The 25,015-nt window shown below is 44.8% G+C and overlaps 3 protein-coding genes across 13 annotated transcripts in view; 1 reads left to right on the top strand and 2 right to left on the bottom strand.

The window, feature by feature from the left end:
• LOC125763028 (papilin) overlaps positions 1-18,663 on the top strand; it is a 95,654-nt gene extending 76,991 nt beyond the window's left edge. For 6 of the 11 annotated variants that reach the window (XM_049425740.1, XM_049425741.1, XM_049425743.1 and 3 more), the window contains 17 exons: positions 3,373-3,433; positions 4,499-4,677; positions 4,774-4,834; positions 7,324-8,294; positions 8,401-8,521; positions 8,603-8,782; positions 9,064-12,214; positions 12,290-12,469; positions 12,736-12,906; positions 13,452-14,117; positions 14,192-14,380; positions 14,523-14,711; positions 15,418-15,947; positions 16,011-16,161; positions 16,537-16,968; positions 17,206-17,478; positions 17,562-18,663. In XM_049425740.1, the coding sequence (XP_049281697.1) occupies positions 3,373-3,433; positions 4,499-4,677; positions 4,774-4,834; positions 7,324-8,294; positions 8,401-8,521; positions 8,603-8,782; positions 9,064-12,214; positions 12,290-12,469; positions 12,736-12,906; positions 13,452-14,117; positions 14,192-14,380; positions 14,523-14,711; positions 15,418-15,947; positions 16,011-16,161; positions 16,537-16,968; positions 17,206-17,478; positions 17,562-17,719 (7,663 nt within the window). In that variant the 3' untranslated portion in view covers positions 17,720-18,663. The remainder of the gene's footprint in view (positions 1-3,372; positions 3,434-4,498; positions 4,678-4,773; positions 4,835-7,323; positions 8,295-8,400; positions 8,522-8,602; positions 8,783-9,063; positions 12,215-12,289; positions 12,470-12,735; positions 12,907-13,451; positions 14,118-14,191; positions 14,381-14,522; positions 14,712-15,417; positions 15,948-16,010; positions 16,162-16,536; positions 16,969-17,205; positions 17,479-17,561) is intronic. The other 5 variants (XM_049425744.1, XM_049425747.1, XM_049425745.1 and 2 more) reach the window with 5 other exon arrangements.
• A 153-nt stretch (positions 18,664-18,816) lies between these two features.
• On the bottom strand, positions 18,817-20,395 carry LOC125763103 (uncharacterized). Its single transcript, XM_049425933.1, has 3 exons — positions 20,063-20,395; positions 19,565-19,990; positions 18,817-19,475 (listed from the first exon to the last, which is right to left on the bottom strand). Exons 1-3 carry the CDS (start codon positions 20,165-20,167, stop codon positions 19,002-19,004), a joined length of 1,005 nt encoding a protein of 334 aa, XP_049281890.1. The 5' UTR covers positions 20,168-20,395; the 3' UTR covers positions 18,817-19,001.
• Positions 20,396-20,590: 195 nt separating this feature from the next.
• LOC125765217 (dynein axonemal heavy chain 10) overlaps positions 20,591-25,015 on the bottom strand; it is a 50,712-nt gene continuing 46,287 nt past the window's right edge. The window contains 3 exon segments of the mRNA XM_049430126.1: positions 20,591-20,825; positions 21,201-21,347; positions 22,642-22,743. Of these exon segments, the coding sequence (XP_049286083.1) occupies positions 20,679-20,825; positions 21,201-21,347; positions 22,642-22,743 (396 nt within the window). The 3' untranslated portion in view covers positions 20,591-20,678.

Below are 25,015 nucleotides of genomic sequence, written 5' to 3'. Positions count from 1 at the left end.
ATAGTATCTCATAGCACTAAATTCTTCCTTTTAATATCGTATTCGTATATCGTATATCGTAATATATGCGTTAGGTTGTTCAGTATCATTCTCATGACGTGACCAGGCTGTGATGAAGCAAGCATACAGCGCTTTTAACGACTTCTTCATTATTCGAAATATGATGAACGATGTTCTTACATAAGAATGATTAAAATTATTTCATTCGTCTGGAATGAAAGTAATCACGAATTTTCACGTCCATCACATTGATACTGTAACACGAAACTGACCAACACAATGCTTTCTAATTTTCTTAGTAACGCTATGTTTATTTTCTATTCCTTCGTAACACATTCCCAATGAAGGCCACGATGCGTAATCAATGGTGTAGACTAAATATTTGCAAATAATTAAATCGCCTTCCCAACCTCCTATATGAACGTTGCTTAGTTTTACCAAATTTTCCACGTACTGTTCTTGCGCCGGGGGTTAAGATTAATATCACATTACGGAAACCATTGCTAACTAGGCTAAAAACCCAATGACTAATGCAATCTTCCTGTTTACGCAAATGAAACATCCTTCCGCGATTTGCATTACGCATTCGCTAAACAATCGTGAAAAGTGATACCGTTTGTCGGCTTATGTTCTTTTTTGCAGTACGCACCACAGTTTAGTGCGTCTTGTGTATGTGTTTTTTGGCCTTTTTTTCTTTTCTTAGTCGTGTGCAATTCAACTTTCTCTTACCGTCGATATGAAAAATGGTAAACAAACAGCGTTTAAATCATGCCACCCAACTAAAACCGGCTTGAATGTGCGAATATACACTCGTTTTGAAGGTGTTAAGAATTCCGCATAATTTGTAGACCATTTTTTTAATCGCTTTCTAACGCTCAGTTTGTTAGTTTTACACGATACACACACCTACCGGTTGGGTGAGCTTTGTACATCATTATCGTCCTTCAAGGGGCAAATTGTTGCCAACGCCGTACTGGGGATGGTACGCGATTTGTCGCCAGAGTTATGTGTGGAGCAAATTTATGAATTTATGTATTTGCTCCAAGACCAACGTTACCCGTAACGTAACGCTACGTGTGAGATTATATTTGCAAACATTAGCAACAACTCTGGCCATTATCCGGGTACCCCAGTCCCCCCGTGGGGACGAGGAGTTTTGGGGTTGCGTATGTTTAATGAATATTTCGTGCGGCGGCAGACAGGCGTTTTGGCCAACAGCCAGCGAAAAAGTGGAAGGATTTAATCGTACAGGCAAGTACTTTCGGTTACTGGTATCCATTTTCGCACCCGGCAAAATCATCGGCCCACCACCCAAAAAACCTGCCCCAAAAACCACGTGTTACGTTTCGATGGGAAGGTATCAAAAGAAGAAAACAAAAAATGAATAAAGCAAATAAAGCGAATAGAAGACCGAGTGGACCTGGAGGAGGCACCCGGTTGGGCAAGCGGAAAAGCAAGAAATACGTCGTGTGAATATACCACCGTCAAAGGATAATTAAAATTTAAATTAATATTCATAATTTCCACTGATAAATTGATGCGATGCGAAACACCCTTTTTTGCGCCACGGTGCTAATGCGCCTTGTAATACGTGTAACGCGGGCGAACGTGTAAACGCGTGTGCAGAACAAACACACTCTGGCAAGTGGTTCCAACCATTCCGGTCTTTCCCCTCCCAGGGTTCCACTACCCAGGGTAAGCGTTTCCAGTTGGGCCAGGCTATCGAGAAGTGGCAGACTTGTTGGCTCCTCATTATTTAAATCATCTTCATTAAGGGCGTACCGACCGGCTTTCGAACGAATGTATGGGGTGTGTGTGGGAGGGGGAGTGCGGGTGGTATGAGTGATGAAAAACGAAACGTCTTACCAGGCCGTTATACGGTCGCGTAGCGCCGTTTTGCCAAATGGGAGAAATGAAATCCCTGCAGAAAGCGTCTTAAGGAGGTGGCAGAGGTGGAAACGACGACGTTGGAGCACGACAGATTGTGGTTTTAGTCGCTCAATGAACAAGCCATAACGGGATAGCAGATACAGCTGGCAAGACTGGCTTGGTGCTTACGCGCAAGATTATTGCAGGACGAGGAGCCGCTGCTGTAAAGCCGGTAGAATGATAATGATGAATCATCTGCTGCCTATTGTTTTAAATGAAGTGTACCGCGGAAGGTCTTTGCTCGTGCAACAGCATAATGGTGCGCCCCGTGCAACTTTGCTTCATGAGCTTTTTTGTTTTTGGTGGCTCTGTTTGGACGAACAATGAGGGGTGGAGGGAGGATGACTTTTGAGGGGGAGTAGATCCCATAATAATGCTTAACGAATTTTGAAAGACAAATGCCTGGGTACAAAGCGATTAGGCCAAAAAAACACCCTCTGGGTGGAGGATTATTTAGTGACATTAATCGTACCGAGTTGCAGCACACATGCAACTAATGTGAATTGTGCCGTTTTGTGTGGTGGATGAACATTACTGTAATTGATTGTAGAAAGTTTCATCTGTAGCAATAAGTATTATTTTTATTTGCTTTAAAGTAAGTAAGTTTGGTTTAATTATATTTTTTTCGTGTTTTTTACTTCAATTTTAATTGCTTTCACATTTAGACAACTTTTACGGTTTTTGTTTTGTAAAGTTAACTGAAGTTTGTATTTTATTTAAGAACCTAAGCAAAATGATGGAATATACCGAGATGATGTTAAACTAAATAAGAAATAATTATAGTTTTTCATAAATTCTATGAATTATCATGCTTTTTCCGATATTCTTTCTATGTAAAAAAGGCTGAAACTCATCCCTGTTTGTCGCTTATCCTGAAATAGCTTAAATCGTGTAGGTTATTGAAAATTATTTTTTTTCGTATTACAATTGTTATAAAAACAAGCTATTTAAACTATTTTAAATGAAATTTTTACTCACCGAAACGAAATACCAGAATGGAATGTATAGTACTTCAGAGAAAGGAAATAAGCTGTTCTTATTTAGAATTGACATTTCAAAGCTTGGAAATAGTAATTTATAGTGAAATAATGATTAAAATCATGTTTTTACATTTACGACAACCATGTGATTAATCATCGAATGCAATAGAATTGAACTGAGCTTGCTCTTTGATATTAAAATTCAACAGAAATCGAAAAAATTGAATTGAAAAATTAACATTTTTATAGTGAATCAATAATATCATCATACAGCCTACATAAACCAATAGGTCACTGAGCCAAATTAAAAGTCCCTTTAATGTGTTGCCCGTATGTATACTGAATTGTTTCACCTTTGTTCGTTTGGTTACCTTTTTTCCTCCATTTTATTCAATATAAGCAGATATTAAAATTCTCTCCTTTTTTTCATTTTCCACCATTTTTTTTGCTGTTTCTCTTACAGATATACGAAATTGTTAGTGTTACTAGTGACCTTAGAGCTGAGCTTTACCGAATCCAGACGGGTAAGTAGGGGTCTCGATTAAATCTAGTCGTTCGGGAGGACAACACACAAAATGCACTGGCCATAGAAGACCGTAACATCCGGTTCAACAGCTGAAAAAAAAACCGGCTGAAGTAAAAATTCAATTTCCGCAGCCACTCGGTGCCACGGTAGCGGTTGTCATTAGGCGCACCGTTTTCTAATTGAAACTTCTAGCCGTAGAGAGGGAAAAAAGTGCAGAACCGCACACAACACCCAATGTCGACGGGTGGCTCCTGGCTCGGTTAAAGGGGAAAACTTCAATCCCTTTGGTAAAACCCCCCGTTGAAGATCCTTGAAAAGGAGGGGGGATCAATGTTAATGAAATGGAACTCCCTGTTGTCCAGGGAGGATGGTTTTACATTCCAACCGCTTCAGGGGCGGTGGAAATTAGTTTTTTGTAGCTACTCCGCTTTTTTCTGATCGGCTAAAGGTAATGTAGTGAGGTTCCGAAAAGCACCACTTGACCTAATGGTCTCAAAAATGTTGTCCCTGTATGGAGCAAATGTGTACGGTTCATTGAACATTGGAAGAAAATGCAGACGGCAGCTTGGTGAACAACACCAGCAGATATTTTTTCGCTTTCGGAAGAGGTGATCTTAACCTCACGGTTTAGACTAAATCTGACCCTGTGGAAACAATACGGCCCCCAAAATAGCACGACAACCAAAAGAGACGGAGCATCCATTAGACGCTTCACAGTAATGGCCGTACCGTAGGTTACATTGCTTTAAGCCGGCAAAACGGCACCATCCGGGCAGGTATTTAATCGAAATGGTTCACATTCTTCCACTCCTCCGGAACAAATGGTTAGCATACCATCCTCCGTGGCCCGAGCACTTCAAGATGAGTCAGACGGACGGGATCGGGAGTCTAATTTTAAAATTAAATTCACAACTTGTTTACATAAGAATTAGCCGCACGCTTTCGACAAGGCCACCGACATTTGGACCGACAATGTTGGACATCTAATCGTTCACCCAACGCCTCCGTCCGGGATTCTTCCGCACGATGTCTAATGATGGTCCCTGGTTCATTTTCCCATTAGTTCGGTGCTCGACATAAACGGCAGCATAGCAGCAATCTGTACCAGCCGGAAAGTTTCATCATACTCGGCGGCGAAGGACCACCGAACGAACGGTGGGGACCGTGGGGTTCCCCATCCGAATGCTCGCGGGTATGCGGTGGTGGCGTTGCGTACCAGGAGCGCGAATGTCTTGATCTGGAGTGAGTATTCCCCAAAAAGTACTTGGATTGGTTTTTGTGGAAGAAGAAAAAACAACCCAAAAAAAAAACATACAATTTTCTTTCCTATTATTTCAGCCAAACCGGTGCGGCCCTCTGTACGGGTGGGAAGAGAAAATATTTCTCCTGCAACACACAGGTAATCAGCGAAACACTAATGTAATGGTTTAGGTGGTAAAGAAAATCATTTTGCAGTTCGTTCCTTTCCTCACATCTCGCTTCGGGATGTGGCGAAAGTGCACTGTTTACTGTTTCCCCTGAAAAAATGGGCCCATTTCAATTCAATTCCACGAATTTGTGCTTGAATTTGATCACACTATGGGTGAATCAACTATTAATGTAATTTGTGTCCCGTCCCCGCCCCGTCAGTGTAAACGCAAATGGAGGCGCACAGTCATTTGTACCGGATTGATGAAATTGTTCCCAATTGTTTGGTGTTTGTTTGGCTAAATTGAATTAATTGAGATTCTTATTGTCGGATGTTAAGATTTGCGTACCAAACAGCTGATTTATTATAGATGAGATTTGAAGCGAGAATTTAGATTTTTTTTTCTGTCTATTATATTGCTTAAATTTCATTATTTCTTAACTTTTCATGTCTTTTCATTTCAACAGTCACAAAGAAAATAAAAAATCCCAATCACCTATTAGAACTCAATCAACTTAGAACCAAACAAAAAAGCGTGATTCACTTGATTAAAGTATCAGTGTCATCAGATAAAGGTTCCCGGGTTTTTTTTCCTACGCCCCACTCCCCGGTTCTACCCCTTTTCAGAAGATTTAATACTTCTTTTGTTACCGATCGATTGTGTCCTAAATTGACAAACAAGTGTACGTACCATACGGCCCACCAATAGCAACTGCTTGCAGGAAACAATCCACCAACCAAAAGAAACCTGTCACCGATAGCGCTATCATCGCATTAAAAACACCATCATTGTCTCCAAAGTGGGTGTGTGTGTGTTGGTGCTGTTCCTTCTTCCAAACCCACCCACCCCAGTGTCCCCCAGGTTTCCGGTTTCCCCGGATGATGCGCTATAATTGTGGCGATAAATTTTATTATGCCAGAGAAACATATTCAATTGCTGCTACGCGAAACGTTGCCCCACAACCCGGTCGCCAGTGTGTCAACTCGCCATCGAATGGACGGCCGTTTTGCGAAGGAGTCAGATCTCCTGTGTTTTTTTCTTCTTCTTCTCTATCCACTCTCCGATTATTCTCCGTTGTGCAGCTGGCAAGTGGGCAAGGATGCCAGGATGGTTCACAACATCATTGGCAATATTGAGAGTCACGGGAGTTTTCGGTTCATGGAATCCGTGGAGATGGTGCACAACGTGTCCACGTGCAAGAAATTGTTACACCGCGTGGATGGTACGAAACCGACGAACATTGAAAATAAACGAAACCGTGGAAAGAGGCCAAGCGTGACAAGGAAGGCAGAAGAGGACAACCAACCTGATCCTAACAAATCGATTACATTATGGTTTCCGTTTCCTGGTGCAGTTTTTCCTTCTGATGCAGTTTCTTTCCATCTTTTGTTTTTTTTTTGTTCGCATTCTGTCTGTACTGATAAACGACGATGGTACGGTGCATCGTGCCATGCATTCATATTGGGTTATTTTACTGCCTCCTTTTCGGTTGTGTTCGCATGGTGGATAAATCTGTTTGTGTGAAAGGCGGTGGTTGTTTTTCTCTTGTTCCCTTGACCCGTAGGTGAATGATTGTGATCGATTTGTATCGGTTTGGAGGGTAGATTTGCCATTTGGCGTCACATTAAAAACACTACCTTGAGTTCAATAATCTATATATATAAAATTCTCGTGTCGCGGTGTTAGTGTGCAAACTCCTCTTAAACGGCTGAACCGATTTGTTTGAAATTTTCGCTAAACGTTCGTTAGGTATGAGAATAGGTTTACCGCTATTTTTCGTTTCGCTAGGTGGCCTCTGGCCAATATTATGAGTTCTTTTCTGTTTTTCCTACGGGAGTTATCAAGTAGGCATAGCCATTTTTCCAACACGAATAATGTTCAACACTAGGTACTGAAAAAAAAAGTTCTAACGAATATATCAATCAAAGTAGGTACACATGACGATTTATTTGGGCAATTTTATTCATTAAAGCGTAAAGTGAGTGATAAATAAGTAAAAAGCAAGTGTTGGAATAATTATAAAATGCAATTTAGTGATTTGCGGCTCAGTGGTACATGTGGAATCGGCGCTTTACATGGAAGGACATGGTATGAAATCTCAATCGTCAAAGAAAGCCTGAAATGCCTTCTGCAGTAGCAGAAAAGAAGAAACAGAGCCACAAAAAGAAGAAAAATGGCTTTGATTGGGAATATGAATTGGATTAAGAATTTCAATAATTTAAGAATTTTCAGTTAATTAACGATATTCTCTAATCATCGCTCTAATAATACCACACGAATCAAGATTGAACACTCAAAATGTTTGCCTTAATTACAAAAGGCATTATTAAGGGCAAAGCTAGGTTTGCCGGGTAAGCTAGTTAACTTATAAAAAAGCATCAAAAGTAGAGCTGCATTTGAGTGACATTAATATGTTTGGTGTTAATTACAAAAGGAAAACAATTGCCCCGGATAATCGTTCCTTCGATCTTTCCTGCAGGATTGTCCCGAGCGAGAATTGGACTTCCGCAAGCAGCAATGCTCAGCATTCAATGATGTACCATTCGAAGGAAACCGATACCAATGGGTACCGTACACCCGGGCACCGAATCCTTGCCAGCTAAACTGTATGCCCGTGGGCGAACGGTTTTACTACACGCACCGTGCGAAGGTAACGGATGGAACGCGCTGCAACGATGAATCGTTTGATGTGTGCGTCGACGGTACCTGTCAACCGGTCGGCTGTGACATGATGCTAGGCTCGCAGGCAAAGGAGGACAAGTGTCGTATCTGTCGGGGTGATGGTAGCAGCTGCAAGACAGCGTCCGGGTTGCTGGATGCGAACAATCTGCAGGTCGGTTACAACGATCTGCTGCTCATCCCGTCCGGTGCCACGAACGTGCTGATCAGTGAGCGAGCGCCATCGAACAACTATCTGGCGATACGGAACCTGACCGGGTTCTATCACCTGAACGGCAACTATCGCATCGATTTCCCGCGCACGATCCACTTTGCCGGTAGCGATTGGCATTACGAGCGCCGTCCGCAGGGCTTTGCTGCGCCCGATCGGCTAACGTGCCTTGGTCCGACGACGGAATCGGTCTATCTGGTGCTGCTGTCGCAGGACCGTAATGTGGGTGTAAATTACGAGTACAGCGTGTCATCGGAGATGGCACCGGTCGATGAGCCGGACAGTTATTCGTGGATGTACACGGCGTTCGAACCGTGCACGGTTAGCTGTGGTGGAGGTGTGCAAACGCGTAACGTCACGTGCAACAGCAAAGGTTCGCTGAAGGAAGTTGACGAGGGGCTGTGCAATTTAAGCGAAAAGCCACCGACAACACAAAAGTGTGGTCAGCAGTCGTGTCCACCGCGCTGGTTCGAAGGACCGTGGAGTAATTGCTCGAAACCGTGCGGCAACGAGGGAAAGCAAACGCGTGAAGTTTACTGCGAACGAGTGTCGGGCGATGGGTAAGTAGGAAAAGTCTGTGTGCGTGTGTGTGTGTGGCAAATAGCATCATGGACGAAAGCCAATTTGATCGTTTCTTTGTGCTTTTGTCGGATTTTTTTTTTGCAGCGAAACGAAAAAGATCGAAGAAGACGTTTGCCTTGAGCAGGTCGGCAACAAACCGGCGACGGAGCGTGAATGCAATCAGGGTCTTATCTGTCCGGAGTGGTACACAGGACGATGGTCACCGGTAAAGTATCGTTTCTTCTCACCGATCCTGCCAGAAATACCGTTCGGTTTGTGTTCAATGTTTCACAATTTTCTTTCACAGTGTAATAAATTGTGCGGCGAGGGTGAAAAATCGCGCAAGGTGGTGTGTTATCGGAAGGAAAATGGACGCATCACGGTGCTGGAAGATGACGAGTGCATTACGGAAAAACCGGCCGTCAGCGAAACGTGTATGCTGCGACCGTGTGAGGGTGTAGATTACGTCACATCGTCCTGGAGCGGAGTGAGTATAATTGGACTTAAGAATTATTAGATCAATTTAATAAGGTTTGTGACGATTCGGTCGGAAAGTAGCGTACAGGAAACAGGTTAAATTTCATGTTTAAAAAGGGAGTAAAACGAACTCAAAGACGGAAACATTTTGATCCTCTTGAATGTTTGGTGGAAAATGATTACAAAATTTGCATACCTTTAGGCGTTTTCAGCTTTATATGATCGTATAGAAACACTACAGCGAGCTGTTTGACCTGTTTGATTTTACTCATCCCGTCTTACCTTTTGCAGTGCGATGAGTGTGGTGCAACCTTGGAAACACGTACGGTGCACTGTGCCTCCAAGTCGGGTACCGTTTACAACGCATCGTTCTGTGCGAATCGACAAATGCCGGAGCTGCAGCGCGAATGTAAGCTAACGCCGTGTGAATTCCAATGGTACACATCCCAGTGGAGCAAATGTTCCGCCGTCTGCGGGAAGGGCGTACAGACACGTACGGTCGTTTGCGGTATGTTCGATGGCCAATCGCTGAAGCGTGCGGACGATGATTACAAGTGCGATGCGGACCAGAAGCCGGAGAAGGAACGTGAATGTGACGGGCCTCCCGAGTGTCCTGGGCAGTGGTTTGCGGGACCATGGACCGATTGTGACAAGAGCTGTGGCGGTGGTATGATGTCGCGCAAGGTGCTCTGTCTTGCCAATGGTACTGTCGTGCCGGAAACGAACTGTGACGTGGACAAGATTCAGCTGGCAACGGAGAGCTGTAACAAGCATGATTGCACGGAGGATGAGGTCATACCGGTGACGGTTGGTAGCAAGCAACCGGAGGAGGATGACTACGATGAGGAGGAGATGTGCGACGAGGATGAGGATGGTGCTAAGGAGGATGATGATGGGTCGGGAATGGGAGTCAGCACGGAAGGACAGGACGGTGTAATGATGGTCACTGAAGATTCGACTCTGGCTGAGGGTGTGGAACTGGATAGTAGCGTCAGCGGCACAACAGAATCGTCCCTCGAGACGGATGAAGTTATGATGAGCGATGCGACTGGCTTCGATACGGGAGCTACCGATCCGGACGAAGGTTCCGTAACGGATAGTACGGTGGAAGGTTCCGGCGATGGAAGTAGCCGTATGTCCGAAGTATCGGACGGTTCAGGTGACGACAGTGAAGTAACTACGGTTGTGGCCGCTTCGCGTGCCTCGGATGATGCATCATCGGATGCGGCGGGTAGCTCTACAGAGGCCACCGCTGCTTCTGTTAGTTCGATGGAATCGGAGTCGGGCTCTTCTTCGGAGGCGAGCGCACAAAGCTCAACAGAATCATCGGAGAGGGTGTCGGATAGTCAATCGTCCACGGAAAAAGATTCTGTGGCGACTACAACAGATACTGTGTCCTCGACGGAATCGTCTGATACAACGACTGAGGTTACGGAAACGTCAACCAGCTCTACTGATCTGGAAACATCAACCGATCTTAGCGTTAGTTCATCGACGGCTGACTTCAGCAGTACGACAGATGAGGAGTCAACTAAGGATGTACCTACGACGACCGAAAGTGAGCTTCTCAGTACCACAGTTGCATCGGATGTTGCATCTAGCAGTCAAGTTGCCGGTTCGTCAGAATCCTCGACCGACGCCAGCTCGAGCGATTCTAGCACCAAGATGGTGGAAGGATCCGATTCTACCGATACTTCTTTGATGGCATCGTCTAGTGAATCATCTGTAACCGAAACCTCTGTTTCTGGATCGAGCGAATCGGGAGCCACTGAAGAGTCGGTTACAGGAGCGTCCACCGACGATAGTGCTACAACAGTTGAATCGACGGAACCCACTGTGACTGGTTCCACGGACGATTTTACTGGTTCGACCGTAACCGAAGAGACGGTAGAAGACACCACATTCGATATCTGGGACTCCTCGACGGGTTCCACCGATCAGGAAACGGATGACACCGAAAGCAGCACCCCATATACGCTGACTTCGATCGTTGCCAAGGAACAGAAAGCTCGCAAATGCAAACCTCGCCCGAAAGTGCCACAGTGCGCCAAATCTACGCACGGATGCTGTCCCGATGGTAAGACGAAGGCATCGGGACCATTCCTGGAGGGTTGCACACTGGCGGAGACGTGCAAGGAGACGAAGCATGGCTGCTGTCCGGACGGTGTATCCCCGGCCAAGGGTCCCAACGACAAGGGCTGCCCGAAGGCGGAATGTGCCGACACACTGTTCGGATGCTGCCCGGATAAGGTTACACCGGCGGAGGGTAACGATGGCGAGGGTTGCCCGGTTGAGACGACGACCGTCGCCGGATGTACGGCCGGCAAGTTCGGTTGCTGTCCGGATGGAACCACCGAAGCTAAGGGACCGAATGCGAAGGGTTGTCCGGGTGTGGAGGAGAAGGTTGATGAAACGCCATCCGCCACGGAACAGCCAAAGGTGGAAGAACCAACGGCAGCGGAAGGTTGTGCCAGTACGACGCACGGTTGCTGTCCGGATAATACTACCGCGGCGACGGGTCCTGATGGAATGGGATGTGAGCCGTGCAGTAAGGAACCGTTCGGATGCTGTGCGGATGGTAAGACACCAGCTCACGGGTACAGCGGTGAAGGTTGCTGTCTGCAAACACCGTACGGATGCTGTCCGGATAATATCGTTGCTGCACGTGGACCCAACATGGAGGGTTGCGATTGTCAGTACGCACCATATGGTTGCTGTCCGGACAATAAGACGTCCGCCCGGGGTCACGATAATGAGGGTTGCGGTTGCCAGTACGCGAGACATGGTTGCTGTCCGGACAAGGAAACGGAAGCAACGGGTCCCGCGTTCGATGGTTGTCCGTGTCACGCACATCAGTTCGGTTGCTGTCCGGACGGTGTCACACCGGCCAAGGGTCCGCACAATCACGGCTGTCACTGTTCGCACAGTGAGTACAAATGCTGCTCGGACGAAAAGACACCAGCATCGGGACCGGATGGGGAAGGTTGTACCTGTGCGAACAGTAAGTATGGCTGCTGTCCGGACGGTGTCAGTGAGGCGCAGGGTAGCAAGTTCGAAGGATGTACTGCTGTGCCGGAATCACCGCAAAAGGCATGCGCATTGCCGAAGGATAAGGGTCCGTGTCATAACTACACCGTTAAGCACTTCTTCGATGTGGAGTATGGTGGTTGTGGTCGGTTCTGGTACGGTGGATGCGACGGTAATAACAATCGGTTCGATTCCGTTGAAGAGTGTAAAAACATCTGCGAAACACCGACCGGCAAGGATGTGTGCCATCTGCCAAAGATCACCGGACCGTGCACGGGACAGTACAATATGTGGTACTACGATGCGGAACGTAACATGTGCGGACAGTTCACGTACGGTGGCTGTCTCGGTAATGCCAATCGGTTCGAGAAGCTTGAAGACTGCAAGGCGACGTGCAGTGTGGACGATTCAAAACGTAAGTAAGATGGGGAGATCATTAAAGGTGAAGAGTTTTGTACTTATCTGTTCGGGGTCTTTGGTGAATTTATAGCACCATGTGAGCAACCGATGGAGCGTGGACCATGCAATGGTACGTTCGAGCGTTGGTACTACGACAAGGAATCGGACGCGTGTCATCCCTTTTACTATGGAGGTTGCAAGGGCAATAAGAACAACTACCCAACGGAAGCCTCCTGTGGCTATCACTGCAAGAAACCCGGCGTACACAAACGTAAGTATACGGACCGATGCTGTACCGGAGTAAGGCATGAGCACGATCGATGGATGGTAATCTACTCACTTCCAAGGTGTTGGCCGTACTGCTTCCGGTCATTGGTGTATGATGTTTATTTCTATCTTTCTATCTATCTCTCTCTATCTATCACTGCACTGTATTCACTGTTCTACGATTGTTCTAACATGTACGGCCTTATCTGGTGCCCCATATACAAATCCGCGCCATCCCCAATGAACTCTTCCCTTCAAAACCCCATGTAGCAAGCTGTAAAGAACCGGTGGACACTGGTAACTGCGAGGCTACGCAGGCCCGCTGGTACTTTGCCGGCGATCGTAACAAATGCATGCCCTTCTACTTTACCGGTTGCGGTGGCAACGACAACCAGTTTGTTTCGCGCGATCAGTGCGAAGAGCAGTGCCCACCGAAGGTTGGTAAGTAGTGTGCGCCTGGACCACGGTGACCAGGGAGGAACAAGCCATACGTACACCCCCCCACGACCCCCGTTTTTTTTTCCTTCCGAGACGCTTCACCCCGGTCTTGTTCACCTTCACCGAAAACAAAAGAGCAACCGACCCAAACCGATCCTCCCGTTCCGCCCCTGTATAGCGTTTGGGATTGAAGGCGGGAATGTGAAGAACGGGTTGGAATGAATTGTTCAACACAAAATCTTACCACCGGTATCGCCGGTTCGAAATTGAAGTAGGCAAATTTTGAACCACAAAACAGTTCCTTTGGCACACTACAACCATTTGGCAGCAATCGTTCGGCTATCGAGAACAAGAATCGTTGTTTTTTTACATTCTTTTACCTTCCGTGTGCGAGTGGGTAACTAACCTAACCTTCCGCTTACGGTAACTGTGGCAAAAATAACTAAAACACTCGTAACATACGTAACACACTAGCACAAACGGACGGTGTCTCTTTATTAAAATTTTGGACTATATTAACATTCCCGTCCTTGTTATCCAATTGACAGAGAAAGACATTTGCTTCCTACCGGCGGAGATTGGTGAGTGCCAGAATTACACCGCTCACTGGTACTTTGACACAAAGGAGGAACGGTGTCGTCAGTTCTACTACGGTGGATGTGGTGGCAATGGGAATAACTTCGTTGATGAACAGTCCTGCATTAGCCGTTGTATCGACGAAACGCCCAAACCAGCGGAAGTTCCCCAACCACCTCAACCAGCGCCGGGTCGTGCCGATCCGGAACAATTCGACCGAAGCCAATGTCAGCTACCGATGGATAATGGAAATCGTGAATGTTCACCGTACCAGGCACGCTATTACTACAACACACAGACCGGTAGCTGTGAGCTCTTCACCTACACTGGCTGTGAAGGCAATGGGAACAATTTCCACAGTAAGGAAGAATGCGAGCGAAGCTGTTCAACCGATGCACGTGCACCGGTCGATGTCGATCTGCGAGGTCCAACCGATCAGCGACCGAGCAATGTTAGTCGCTGTGAGGAACCGCCAGAGTTCGGTGATGGTGATGGCGATGGTGAGCTGATCCTGTTCTACTACAACGCTGAACGTCGATCGTGTGAACGGTTCCGGTACAGCGGTGCTGGTGGTAACACGAACCGCTACAACTCCGAGGAAGAGTGCGAACGGGTGTGTGGAGTATACCGCGGAGTTGGTAAGTGTACACTTTTTTACTGAAGTTCCTGTTTAATGCTTGTCGTTGAACTTCTTTCATGTCACGCTTCGAAGATGTCTGCAGAGACGCAGTTGAGGCAGGTCCCTGTGGTGACTTTATACCGAGGTACTACTACGACTCTAGGGCACATGCTTGTTACGCCTTCAACTATAGTGGGTGCGAAGGTAATGGTAACCGTTTCGCAAGTGCAGAAGAATGTGAAGGAACGTGCGTTCATCAGCGACCTGGTTACGATGATACTGGTAAGTAAAGCGAGATCGCTTGCTTCTTCCGTTACACCCAAAGAGAATAAGCATTTCCACAGGAAGCTGTACCCTTTACACATTATTTCATTCACACATTACTGTATATACCGCGTGCCGTGAACATCGTATCATCCGGCAGCAGAAAAGCTAGCCATCTGTAACCTTCCCTTTAAGATGGGTGATAACAGATGCAGAGCCCGGTCCGTCAAACGGTGGTACTACGATCCTGTGCAGGAAACATGTTTCGCCTTCCGCTACAAAGGATGCGGTGGTAATCGTAACAATTTCCCCTCGTACAACAATTGCCGCACGTACTGTAGTATCGAATGTAAGTCGTGTTCGTGCTGGTGCGAGCTATCTTTGTTATCATCGTGTGGCGGTGCTGAACGTTGTTGTGCTAAAAGCTGCAGTTTGCTTTGCAACTCTACATCCTGGATTCTATCGCTTGCTCACTGGTGCATCATAAATCTATTGGCGGGGAAATTCTTTGGTGCGAAAGATCGGTGTGTACCGGTGTGCAGGTCGCTTTCATGGGGTAATCAAACAACGCAAAAAAAACCCATTACAAACATGGTGGTTTGATTACGTGTAACATATACAACTTTATTGTGGTGATCTTGAATTGGTGCCATCGGTTTCGGAGATGATAGTGGATATCCTCAATTTGCTACATCGTTTCTAGTCGCTAACAGTTCGTTTGCTGATTACGTTCATCATCAACATCAGTCCACATTATATATTAAAAAAGAAATTCACATATCACTAATTCAAACCAGAGCTACAGAAGCTGCTTCGGAACTGAGCTAGTTCTCCAATAATTTCACTGTGATCATTCTTCAACCGTCATATTGTTTAGATCATCATCATGAACATGTCGACTTCTTCATTTTGTTATCGGTGCTCATCATCACTTTATCGTAATAGTAACCTGAAGCTAGGACTCGATCATTGCTGCCATAGTGACTAACCAGACGAGGAAGAACTTGTCCATGATCGTTATCACAACTAACTTGTTTCGATGTACATCCTAACAGCAAACGCGGTAAATCCTTGCGAGCACTACGAGCAGGAATGTAGCCGACTGCAGTGTTCGTACGGTATTGCCAAATCGTACGATCCTGCCAACGGTTGCGAGAGCTGCCAGTGCAATGATCCGTGTGCCGATTACTACTGTCCCGACGGTAGCCTATGTGTGGTGGATGTCCAGAGCAGTGGAAGCGGTTCCGAGTTTGTTGGAGTTTGTCGTAAAACAAACAAACCAGGCGAATGTCCACCGCTGGCAAATGCAACACAGTGCAGCATGGATTGCTACTCGGATGCCGAATGCCGTGGTAATAACAAGTGCTGCCAGGCGGGTTGTGCGAACATCTGTATCAGTCCAGTCGATCGTCCATTGGCTCCATCTGCACCGGTGCAACCGAATGTTCCGGGACCCACCGTTCTGGAGGAGGTGCCACAAGAGGAGTTGGACATCAAGTCGGAGGAGGGTGGTATTGCTACGCTGCGATGCTATGCAACCGGATTCCCACCACCCTCAATTCGCTGGCGCAAGGGAGAAATACAAGTATGGAAGGCGCTTTTTTGGGATATGAAGAGATGGACTAACAGCAATTATATTTCTTTTTAGCTCAACACCAACCAAGGTCGCTATGTGCTTTCCTCGAACGGTGATCTGCAGATTGTGCAGCTGCATCGTACAGATAGTGGCACCTACGTATGCATCGGAGACAACGGTATCGGTGAACCAGTGCTACGAGAAGTCACACTCACAGTTAGGGGTAAGTGAACACTTCCTTCCTTTTTGGTGGATCGATCTTTCACGCTACAAGATCGCTGTAACTAATCTCCAAATGACTTTGGCATATGCTATCAAATTGTTGTAACACACTTCCATGTAACTAACTCTTTCTTAAAACCGGTTGCTTCTTGCACACTGTCTCTCTCTCTTTTTTCGTTCTATCTTTCAATCCTTGGACCTGGAATTGGGACATACTGAACTAACCAAACAAAAAAAAAAAACAAACTCAAATATGCACCCCCGGGTTGGGTTTGATCTGGTGGTATTTGTCTGTCTGTTTCGATCAACTTTTATCTCCGTCCTGCACACTAACCACACGCACGTTCGCTGTCGCTTCGGGGTTCGCACACATCAGACCCTGTGCCAAGGGATGCCTACATCGCCGGCAATATGAACGACTCGCAGGTGGTTGAGCTAGATAAACCTGCGACATTGCGGTGTGCGGCTGGTGGCTATCCGAAACCGATCGTAAGCTGGTGGCGGGAAACGTACATGATGCCGCTGAAGATGGTGAACCGTGACTATTCGCTGCACATTGCAAGCGTTCGCTTGACCGATCTCGGTCCGTACGTGTGTCAGGCTTATTCCGGTGCCGGTAAAGGTATTTCACGTACGGTCACACTAATGGGCTATGGGCCGGCTTCGCCAGATAGTCCGGTTGATGAGAAATATATGAAGTACCTTGTGCCCAGACCGAGACCGGTACCATCGCTCCCGGGTGATCGTTATCCGTCACGGCCACGGCCACCAGTCGCTCAGCCACCGCCAGTTGTCGTTCGTCCACCAGGTAAGTGGGCAACTGTTCTGTTCTAATTATGTTTCTACTAAAAGTTGTGTTTGGTGTGGTAATGCATCTATTGCTTATGTTAGTCCCAAGCATTGTACTACAATTTTTTCCTTGAGAGGAAGCCACGATCCTTTTGCGAAAGAAGGCGCTACGAGTAGTTTTTAGTAGCGCACGAGTGGTAAAGATCATTTCGAACTAGCTTTCACTTATTAATACGTTTTTGTGTTTGCCTTTTAGTTCCGGTGACGGTGAAACTGTACTTCCCGCATGGACGTGATCTGATGCCAAATAGTAACTTCACGATCAACTGTACCGTGGACGGATATCCACGGCCCACGGTGAACTGGTTCAAGGATGGCCAGATGGTGGTACCGACCGATCGCATACACATTACCGACACGAACCTACTGTTTGTGTCCGGAGCAATACCGGCCGACAGTGGCCGGTACAAGTGCCTTGCCAGGAACGAAATGTCGGAAGCATTCGAGGAGCAAAGTTTACGCGTGGAAGGTATGAGAAAAGCCTCTCGCAAATCGAAGCATTGTATTGTACCTTTGTCTTGTTTTCCCCGTTTTTTCCACTCCTTTCCACAGGTGTATACGTACCGCCAGGATGTACCGATAATCAACTACTCGCCAAGTGTGACCTGATCGTTGCTGGACACTATTGCAACCACAAGTACTACGCTCGGTTCTGCTGCCGATCGTGTACGCTGGCGGGACAGATAAATGTGAACAACCGTTACCGCTAAAACCGTGTGCCATAGCAAAAGGAATCTTACAGCCTGTTGCAAACACAGTCTCGTAAAATCGTGACCAGCACTAGCCATCTTGTACAACCCATTCACAGTCTCTCAACCGTACCGGTGCAAGCCAAACGAAAACACAGCAAACTTCCGAATCATGTCACAAAATGAATGAATTGCTTTACGCATCTATTTATTGCTGTTATGAAGCCTCCCCCCCGGTACACGGATGGTTCACAATAGTGTGCCATTTACAAAAAAAAACACACAATGAACAACCAACAACAACAGCGCGCAGGTGCCAATCGTTACAAACGGCTTGATTGAGTAGTAGCATTTAAACCAAAACCTCGAATCTGGTGCGAACTTTCGAGCCCTTCATGTAGTGACAATGTTTACAAGTAGTACTTTTTATATATAATTCAGTCGTTGTTTAGGTTTTATCGTTAAGTCGTAGGCAAGTGAAAAAAAAAAATGTTTTCTTCACTAAAGATGACATGATCGGTGTTCAGCTCTCATACAAGGTTTAATCAAACAGAATCGAACATAGCGCCAGCATTACTCCAAATAAGCAAACAATCGCATACCAACCAATCAAGTTGGTAAACCGAAATCAACAAACAAGGCGATAAGAACGCAACAAACGCATATGAACCAGAACAAAAAAATATGAAACGCAAAACACAGCTAATGGACCTGCATGTACTGTTGTAGCACATACACAAAATGCATTTCCCGCCGTAGTGTTTCCTTTCCCACTGTTGCTTTACTGTAAATAATTTATTGTCAACAAATCAGACCTTCTTCCCTCGTCCCATTCAAAAGCGTCGTCACTGTAGAACTGTAGTTTACCGCCGAAGGGTACAGTGAAATAGAGCAGAAAAAAAGAATAGAATCTAAAGTAAATTCAATAACTGATTGATAGGAAATAATAAATGAATGAAAATGAACTGGATGTTTATGTTCATAAACAATGGATAATTCGTGATGACAGCATTAGGACGAATCTTTTTTGTTGTTTGTAAATGTTAAATCCAGAAACAAATAGAGAAGTCAACAAGCTATAGAAAAGAACGAAGTAGAAAATCATTTAGAACGCGATATTGTGCTTGATAATAATAATAGCTTCCGACTGGAAGTGTTTATTTGTTGTCTAGCGGATTAGATAGCAGTTACTTAACGCTTCCTTTCTTAAACAATCACTACCACCATTTCGGAAGCCCACAATTAAACAAAATTAACGTTAATATAGTCTATCCCTGACAGATCCCACGCATTGCAAGCCCCTTTACAAGAAATCGTTACTCTTCCAGCAGCAACAAAACACACGCCGCAGTTGCTCCTTCAGTGCGTATCCACCTTTCGGTGGCAACAGTTCCAGATTCTGCGAGTCGTCATCCTCGTCCAGCGTATCGTTATCCAGATAATCATCCTGCCCGGTCGAACTTTTGCTACGATTCAGAATTTTCCTGTAGCCCTTGCTGTCGGACAGTTTGCGACACTGTTCAAAATCCAGATCATCATTGTCCGACTCGATCGTCATCTCCTGAATGCTGAACGTGTCGGACAACTCCTGACGGGTGTGTGCACCGCCACTATCCTTACGGTTGTGGCGTGGAAAGAACGATACATTCTCCAACTCTTCATCACTGTTAAAGCCCGTATTAACATCGACCAGCTGATGGCTATCCCGACCGGCCGGTATCGGAAGCCGTGATATCGGTATGAGACTACTAATTTTAGGCTCTTTTTCTATCGATTCCTGCAAAACAACAGCAACAACAAAAGGGTTTAATATCCAACACACTCACACGCATACAAAGCACAAATGGGACAAGGCCAATAACATACTTGCCCATCCTGGTACATCTGCTTGTAGTTGCGTTTGGCTCGTTCTACCTTTAGTTCCAGCTTACGCTGCAATATTTTGCACGTGCTTAGCTGCGCCACCGAACTGTGGTCTCGTTGCGAACCATCGTCCCCGTTCGCACCGGAAGGCACCGTAGCTCCACTGGAAGTAGCCGATGAGGAAGCGAACGAATCGGTACTGTTGTCGCTGGTTAGCACCTTGCGTCCACTAGCACTGGACGGATATTGCTGCTGTTGGCCAGAAGGAAGACGTTCCGAATCGGGCACGGGTGCAGCAGCTGCCGCTACAGCAGCCCGAACAGGGTCATGCCTTTCGCCCGGATTCTCAAACACGACATCGAAATCGTTTAGCTTGGAGTAAATGTCACTTTCTGCATCGGAATCCAGGCCCGCTTTTAGAACGCTCGTCTGAAGAAGGTAAGAACGCACATTAGCTATCACCACCACCACCGGATCGAAAGTGTCAGCTCATCAACTTACGGCAGCATCCTTTAACAGATGGTTCTCCCCGAAACTGGCCAGTTCATCGATGAACAGTGATTCCAGCTTGTCGCCACTCTCGATACCACTATCGTCCATAAACATCTTTTTTTACACCTTTATTACGTACTACAAAACACTAGCAATATGTACATTTCTTTGTTTTTCGTTCACTAACTTTTGTTTTCTTTTCTTCCAGAGTCTCACTGGAACGCACTTTCCACATTGCAGTAAACTGTTCGTTTACGCGTTTATCGATTTTCCTGACTGTTTTCATAAACACATATGATTCAAATGACAGAACACGTGCTAGTGCGCAGACGCTTCGCACAAACGCGGTTTATTCGTAACGGAAAAAATGTGTTGTTAGCGTTGAACATTTTAGCTACTATGAAAATATGTATTTAAATCGTCCCAAAAACAATTTTTCTGAAAAGTATGTAAATTACAGATATTTGTGTTACAAACATTTGTTGATACAAGTTTAAGTATTTAATAATTAAAACAAAAATTGCGGATGTACCTGCGGGTAGTAAGAACCCTTTATTTTTACTAACTGTTAAGATGTTTTTATTAAATTTTACATGATAGATACAATAATTTCGTCAATCTTGAATTAATCCAAATTCATCGTCAAGCAAACTCCTTGCAACACCCACAGGCTGTCGTGTTCCTCTGTGCGAAGGTCAGCTTCAAACACCAACCCAACGCCCATTGCATTGCGCCGCTCGGATGTTGTATAAACCGGTGTACGGAACGTATTCTATCATACAAAAAAACAGATAACGCAAAGAATCAGCAAATGAAACATTAGAAATAATCAATACAATAAGCAAGCTACACAATTAATAACAACAGCAGCCAAACACTGCGCCACGGAATGTTGACGAAACGTTTAACGAAAGTTCGCACTGCAACAATGGCTTGGCTGTTCGGTGTGTAAACGCGGGTAAAAGGGTAAACCCCCCGGTCGGAAAGGAAAATGTTAAGGCACAATCGTTTCGTACGGAACAGTGCCAGCACGTGAGGTACAAACACTCACGCAAGAATAAATCGAAATGTTTATCAAACTCCGGTATGTGACAGCGGCAACATAATCAAATAAAGCGTTGGGTGCCGGGTGTACCCGTTTACTTACTTGTAATTTCAGTCGGTGTGTTTCTATCGGCACAATCGAGAGCACGGGCAACGGTTCGACCAGCACTTTCGGAGTCGAACGTGTCAGACATCGGTTTTCCGGATCCCAGCGTGCACCCTGAAGGTACAAACCGGTCACGTAGCAGCCCTGCATTTATCACCATCCATCCAGTGGGTACCGCGCGGTTCGATCCGGTGGGTCAGGTTGGAAACCCCGGCGGTTGGAAACCCAGCGGAGAAAAAACAGAGAAGAATGAACGGTACAAATAAGACAAATTGCATACGACTGGGACTGAGGGTCGGTGGTATGCACACACACAGTCCTGAAGGCGCAACACTGCAGATAGCTGGCAACTGTTGGAGCATATTTGCAGAGTGAAGGAAACAAAACGAAACAAAAAAAGGAATCTAACAACAAATAACAAAACAAAGCAAGCACTTGCCCTTTTGCTAGTGCGGCGCTACCGAAGTAGTGTCGCAGTGCATTCAGGCAGACAAAAAAACAACATCTTTTTTAATAAAAGAAGGAAAGCTTTATAAGCTGAAACGAATAAATTTCATTTCACTGTTATGTTTTTGAATTGAATGTTTTAAAATTGCATCTTGAGATCCTGAGCAGCTGTTCATTTAAATCTCATCGTGACTTTGTTTAAGTGTATAGCAATATTAGTAACTCACAGTAGACAAATAGTAGATGTACTAGAAAAGAACGAAAGTATACAAACATCAAGCGACGAACATGTGTAATTCAATGGCAGCAACTGCCAGCTGCCCCGAAAAGACATCGATCACTACCCCACAAGCAAATGCATTATTGGATTTCTCCAATCCTGTGGATCATATAGGCAAAGCGTTCAGCAAAAAGCGATGGAAAGGAAGCCGATTCGATTTGTGGAATTGAAGCACTGGCATAGGATGCGGTATCGGACCCATATTCAATTAGGGCCGCACTTATCAACGATGCAAACCGATAAAGAGACCAATATCGCACCGAAAAAGCAACACAAAAAATGTGTTGCACCCAATCACCCTCCAATCATCGGTGTGGCCAATAGACGTCACACACCCACAAACCAGCAGAGGCCGTGGTAAGAAAAATGTCTTCAACACCACAGGCAACACAGTGATGTGATTTGATTCGATTCAATCCGACCAACCGGTACTTGGGGCAGGGTGGCAAAAGGGCAGGGAGTCGGGTTTGGGTAATATATAGTCATGTTCCGGTAGCGCCATTGGCTACATGCGAACAGCATCCAGAGTTCTTAGCTTCTAATCGAATTGCAATCCAAACGTTCAGATAGGGAAAGATGGGTGGAAAATCTTGTGTACCATGCTAGGACGATTTACGTGTCTTTCGCACACACACACCCGTACGAGAATCGTACTAATCTAAACGGATCTAATGAAATCGTCGAGAAAGAGATTAATCCAAATTGATTTACCGCTTCCGGTCGCTCTTCGATTTCATCCTCGCGCAGAAACCGGGTGACGGACGTGAACAGTGTCGAACGATCCAACGGCCAGTTGTTCTTCCGGCAAGCGATCTGCAAAATAATTTCCAAGCAGAAAAAGAAAATTAAAAACACGAAACGGTTGCATGTGGATGTGAAATTGAGCGATGAATATGCAAATGGGAACCAACTCCAGAAGGTGGGTTGAAGAATTGAAATTGAAAATATTTAATATCTACCATTGAATGGTACCATTTTAAATGGTTCAATTTGCAACTTGTGTTTACGAACATATTGAGTTGAGAAATGAAATTAAGTTTTATTTAAATGTATTTCCTGTAGACACCAGTGACGTGTACACTACACGTGTACTAAGCTTGCAAATGAGATGCATTTGTTGTACAGCGCATTTTGCCAAAGATTTTTTTTTACAAGTTTTATAAAGTTTTAATATGCGAACATTTTCCATGCCATAAATGCAAGCACGGATTTGAACGAGAGGAACGAAGACCGGTGTTGAACTGTAGGAGGAGCCAAGTGTGTGTGAAAGAATGAGATGCGAGAGATCACGCCACCGCTTCGTCAATTATAATTGTGTAAGTGATAACGAAGCAGAAGAGATGATGGTAATGGGATAAGGACAAATTGTGATCAGTAGCGATCGGACAGCAGTGCGTTTAAGGTGTGATAAAAAGCATTCGGTAGTTGTGTGGCAAGCGACGCCATTGCTTTGTGCTTAGGAAATGTTGCAAGACTTGTTTTATCTTTTGAAAAAGTGATCCTCGAGGATCTTATTTCACGCAATGAATAGTTTTTTTATATTAATTTATTGAAACAAACAAAGATAAAGTCAAATAGTGAAGACTTTTTAAACGCGTTGCCAGCGTACGCTTGGTTTGTGTCATTGTATGGTCTCGTTCGACACTTGCTCGTTTCGATCGAATGTTCTTCTGTACACGAATGCGTAATGTGTGTAAGTGAAAGAAGAAAGCCTCTGTATCAAGGAGGCCCAAAAACCATGTGCTTTCATTGAATTTGATTTAATAAGACATAATCGGTATCGTGTTGATCATCGTAAAGTGATAAGAAGATTTGTTTCAACTTGCGCTTTCCTGTGCAGACAATGTACGTTCTTGCGTTCTTAACCCAACTTAAGTTCATCATTGCGATCAGCGCAATTAGCTGCACGCGGACGCCGCACGGTACGTGTGTGTGAGTGTAAAGGAGTTTAAAATCAATGCGTGTACCATGCGTGTACTAAGCTTGCAAATTATTTGCAATTGTATTGTGCAGTGAATTTTGACAGCGAGTTTTATTATAAAACCATGCCATAAACGGGTGGTTCTTTTTCGTAACCTCATTATTTGGTTAGTTTATAAAATTTGTAATTAATTAAAACAAAACTTTCGGTACATGTTGTGAAAATCGGCTGCCATCCTTTGTGCACAGAAAAAAGTTTTGGTTGTTTTTTTTTTGGTGAAAAAATGTGTCTAGTGTGTAGATGTGTATTTTTCAAAATAAGCTTATTGCGTAAATTCGTGTATTTCAAAATGTGGCCATTTTAGGCGTGTGTAGTTTTTGAAATGTGCCAAGGTGCATTAAGGTGTCTATGTGCCTTTGTGCACAAAGAAAAGTTGGTTGTTTTTTTTAGTGAAATGTATTGGTTGTTTTTTAGTGAAAAGTGTTGGTTGTTTTTTAGTGAAAAGTGTTGGTTGTTTTTTTTGGGAAAAAAGCTATGTCTATATTTCAATGGGCTTCTTAATGTTTATTGCGTAAATTAGTGTATTAAAAAATGTGGCCATTTTTGGCGAGTATGTTTTTTTTAAGTTTGCCAAAAGTGTTTTGGCCAAATGTGTGTGAAAGTGAAAGAAGTGAAATTAGTGAATAAGAAGTAAATTAGTGCATTAAAAAATGTGGCCATTGTTGGCGAGTGCGTTTTTTTTTAAATTTGCCAAAAGTGTTTTAAATTTGTGTGAAAGTGAAAGAAGTAAAGGGGCCTCGAAGGAGCGGTATTTTCGGGTAAGTAAACCACGTTCAATCACACAAATCTTAAATGAGATTTATACTAGCAGCATTTGATAGGGCAGTTTCAAAATGACGTCCTTTTCGGGTAAAACTGTTTCATCAATTCATGTTATTTTTACTTATATTTTATTCAACACCTTATTGAGCATATCATTTTGGGGTATTGTTAAATTTGTTTTTAATATTAAAATATTTTTTTAATGATTTTCAAAAAAAATGCAATGAATAGATTACTAAATTACTACACTAATGGTAAGTTAAATATTCTTCCACTTGGCATGTTCATCATTACACCACGGAATCACAGGCATCGGGTGCAAACGCACAGTGCTGCATGTAA

Source organism: Anopheles funestus, chromosome 2RL, assembly GCF_943734845.2.
Source record: "Anopheles funestus chromosome 2RL, idAnoFuneDA-416_04, whole genome shotgun sequence".
NCBI lineage: Eukaryota > Metazoa > Arthropoda > Insecta > Diptera > Culicidae > Anopheles > Anopheles funestus.
The sequence above is the reverse complement of the archived record's forward strand: the minus strand, read 5'-3'. Positions and strand labels throughout refer to the sequence as shown.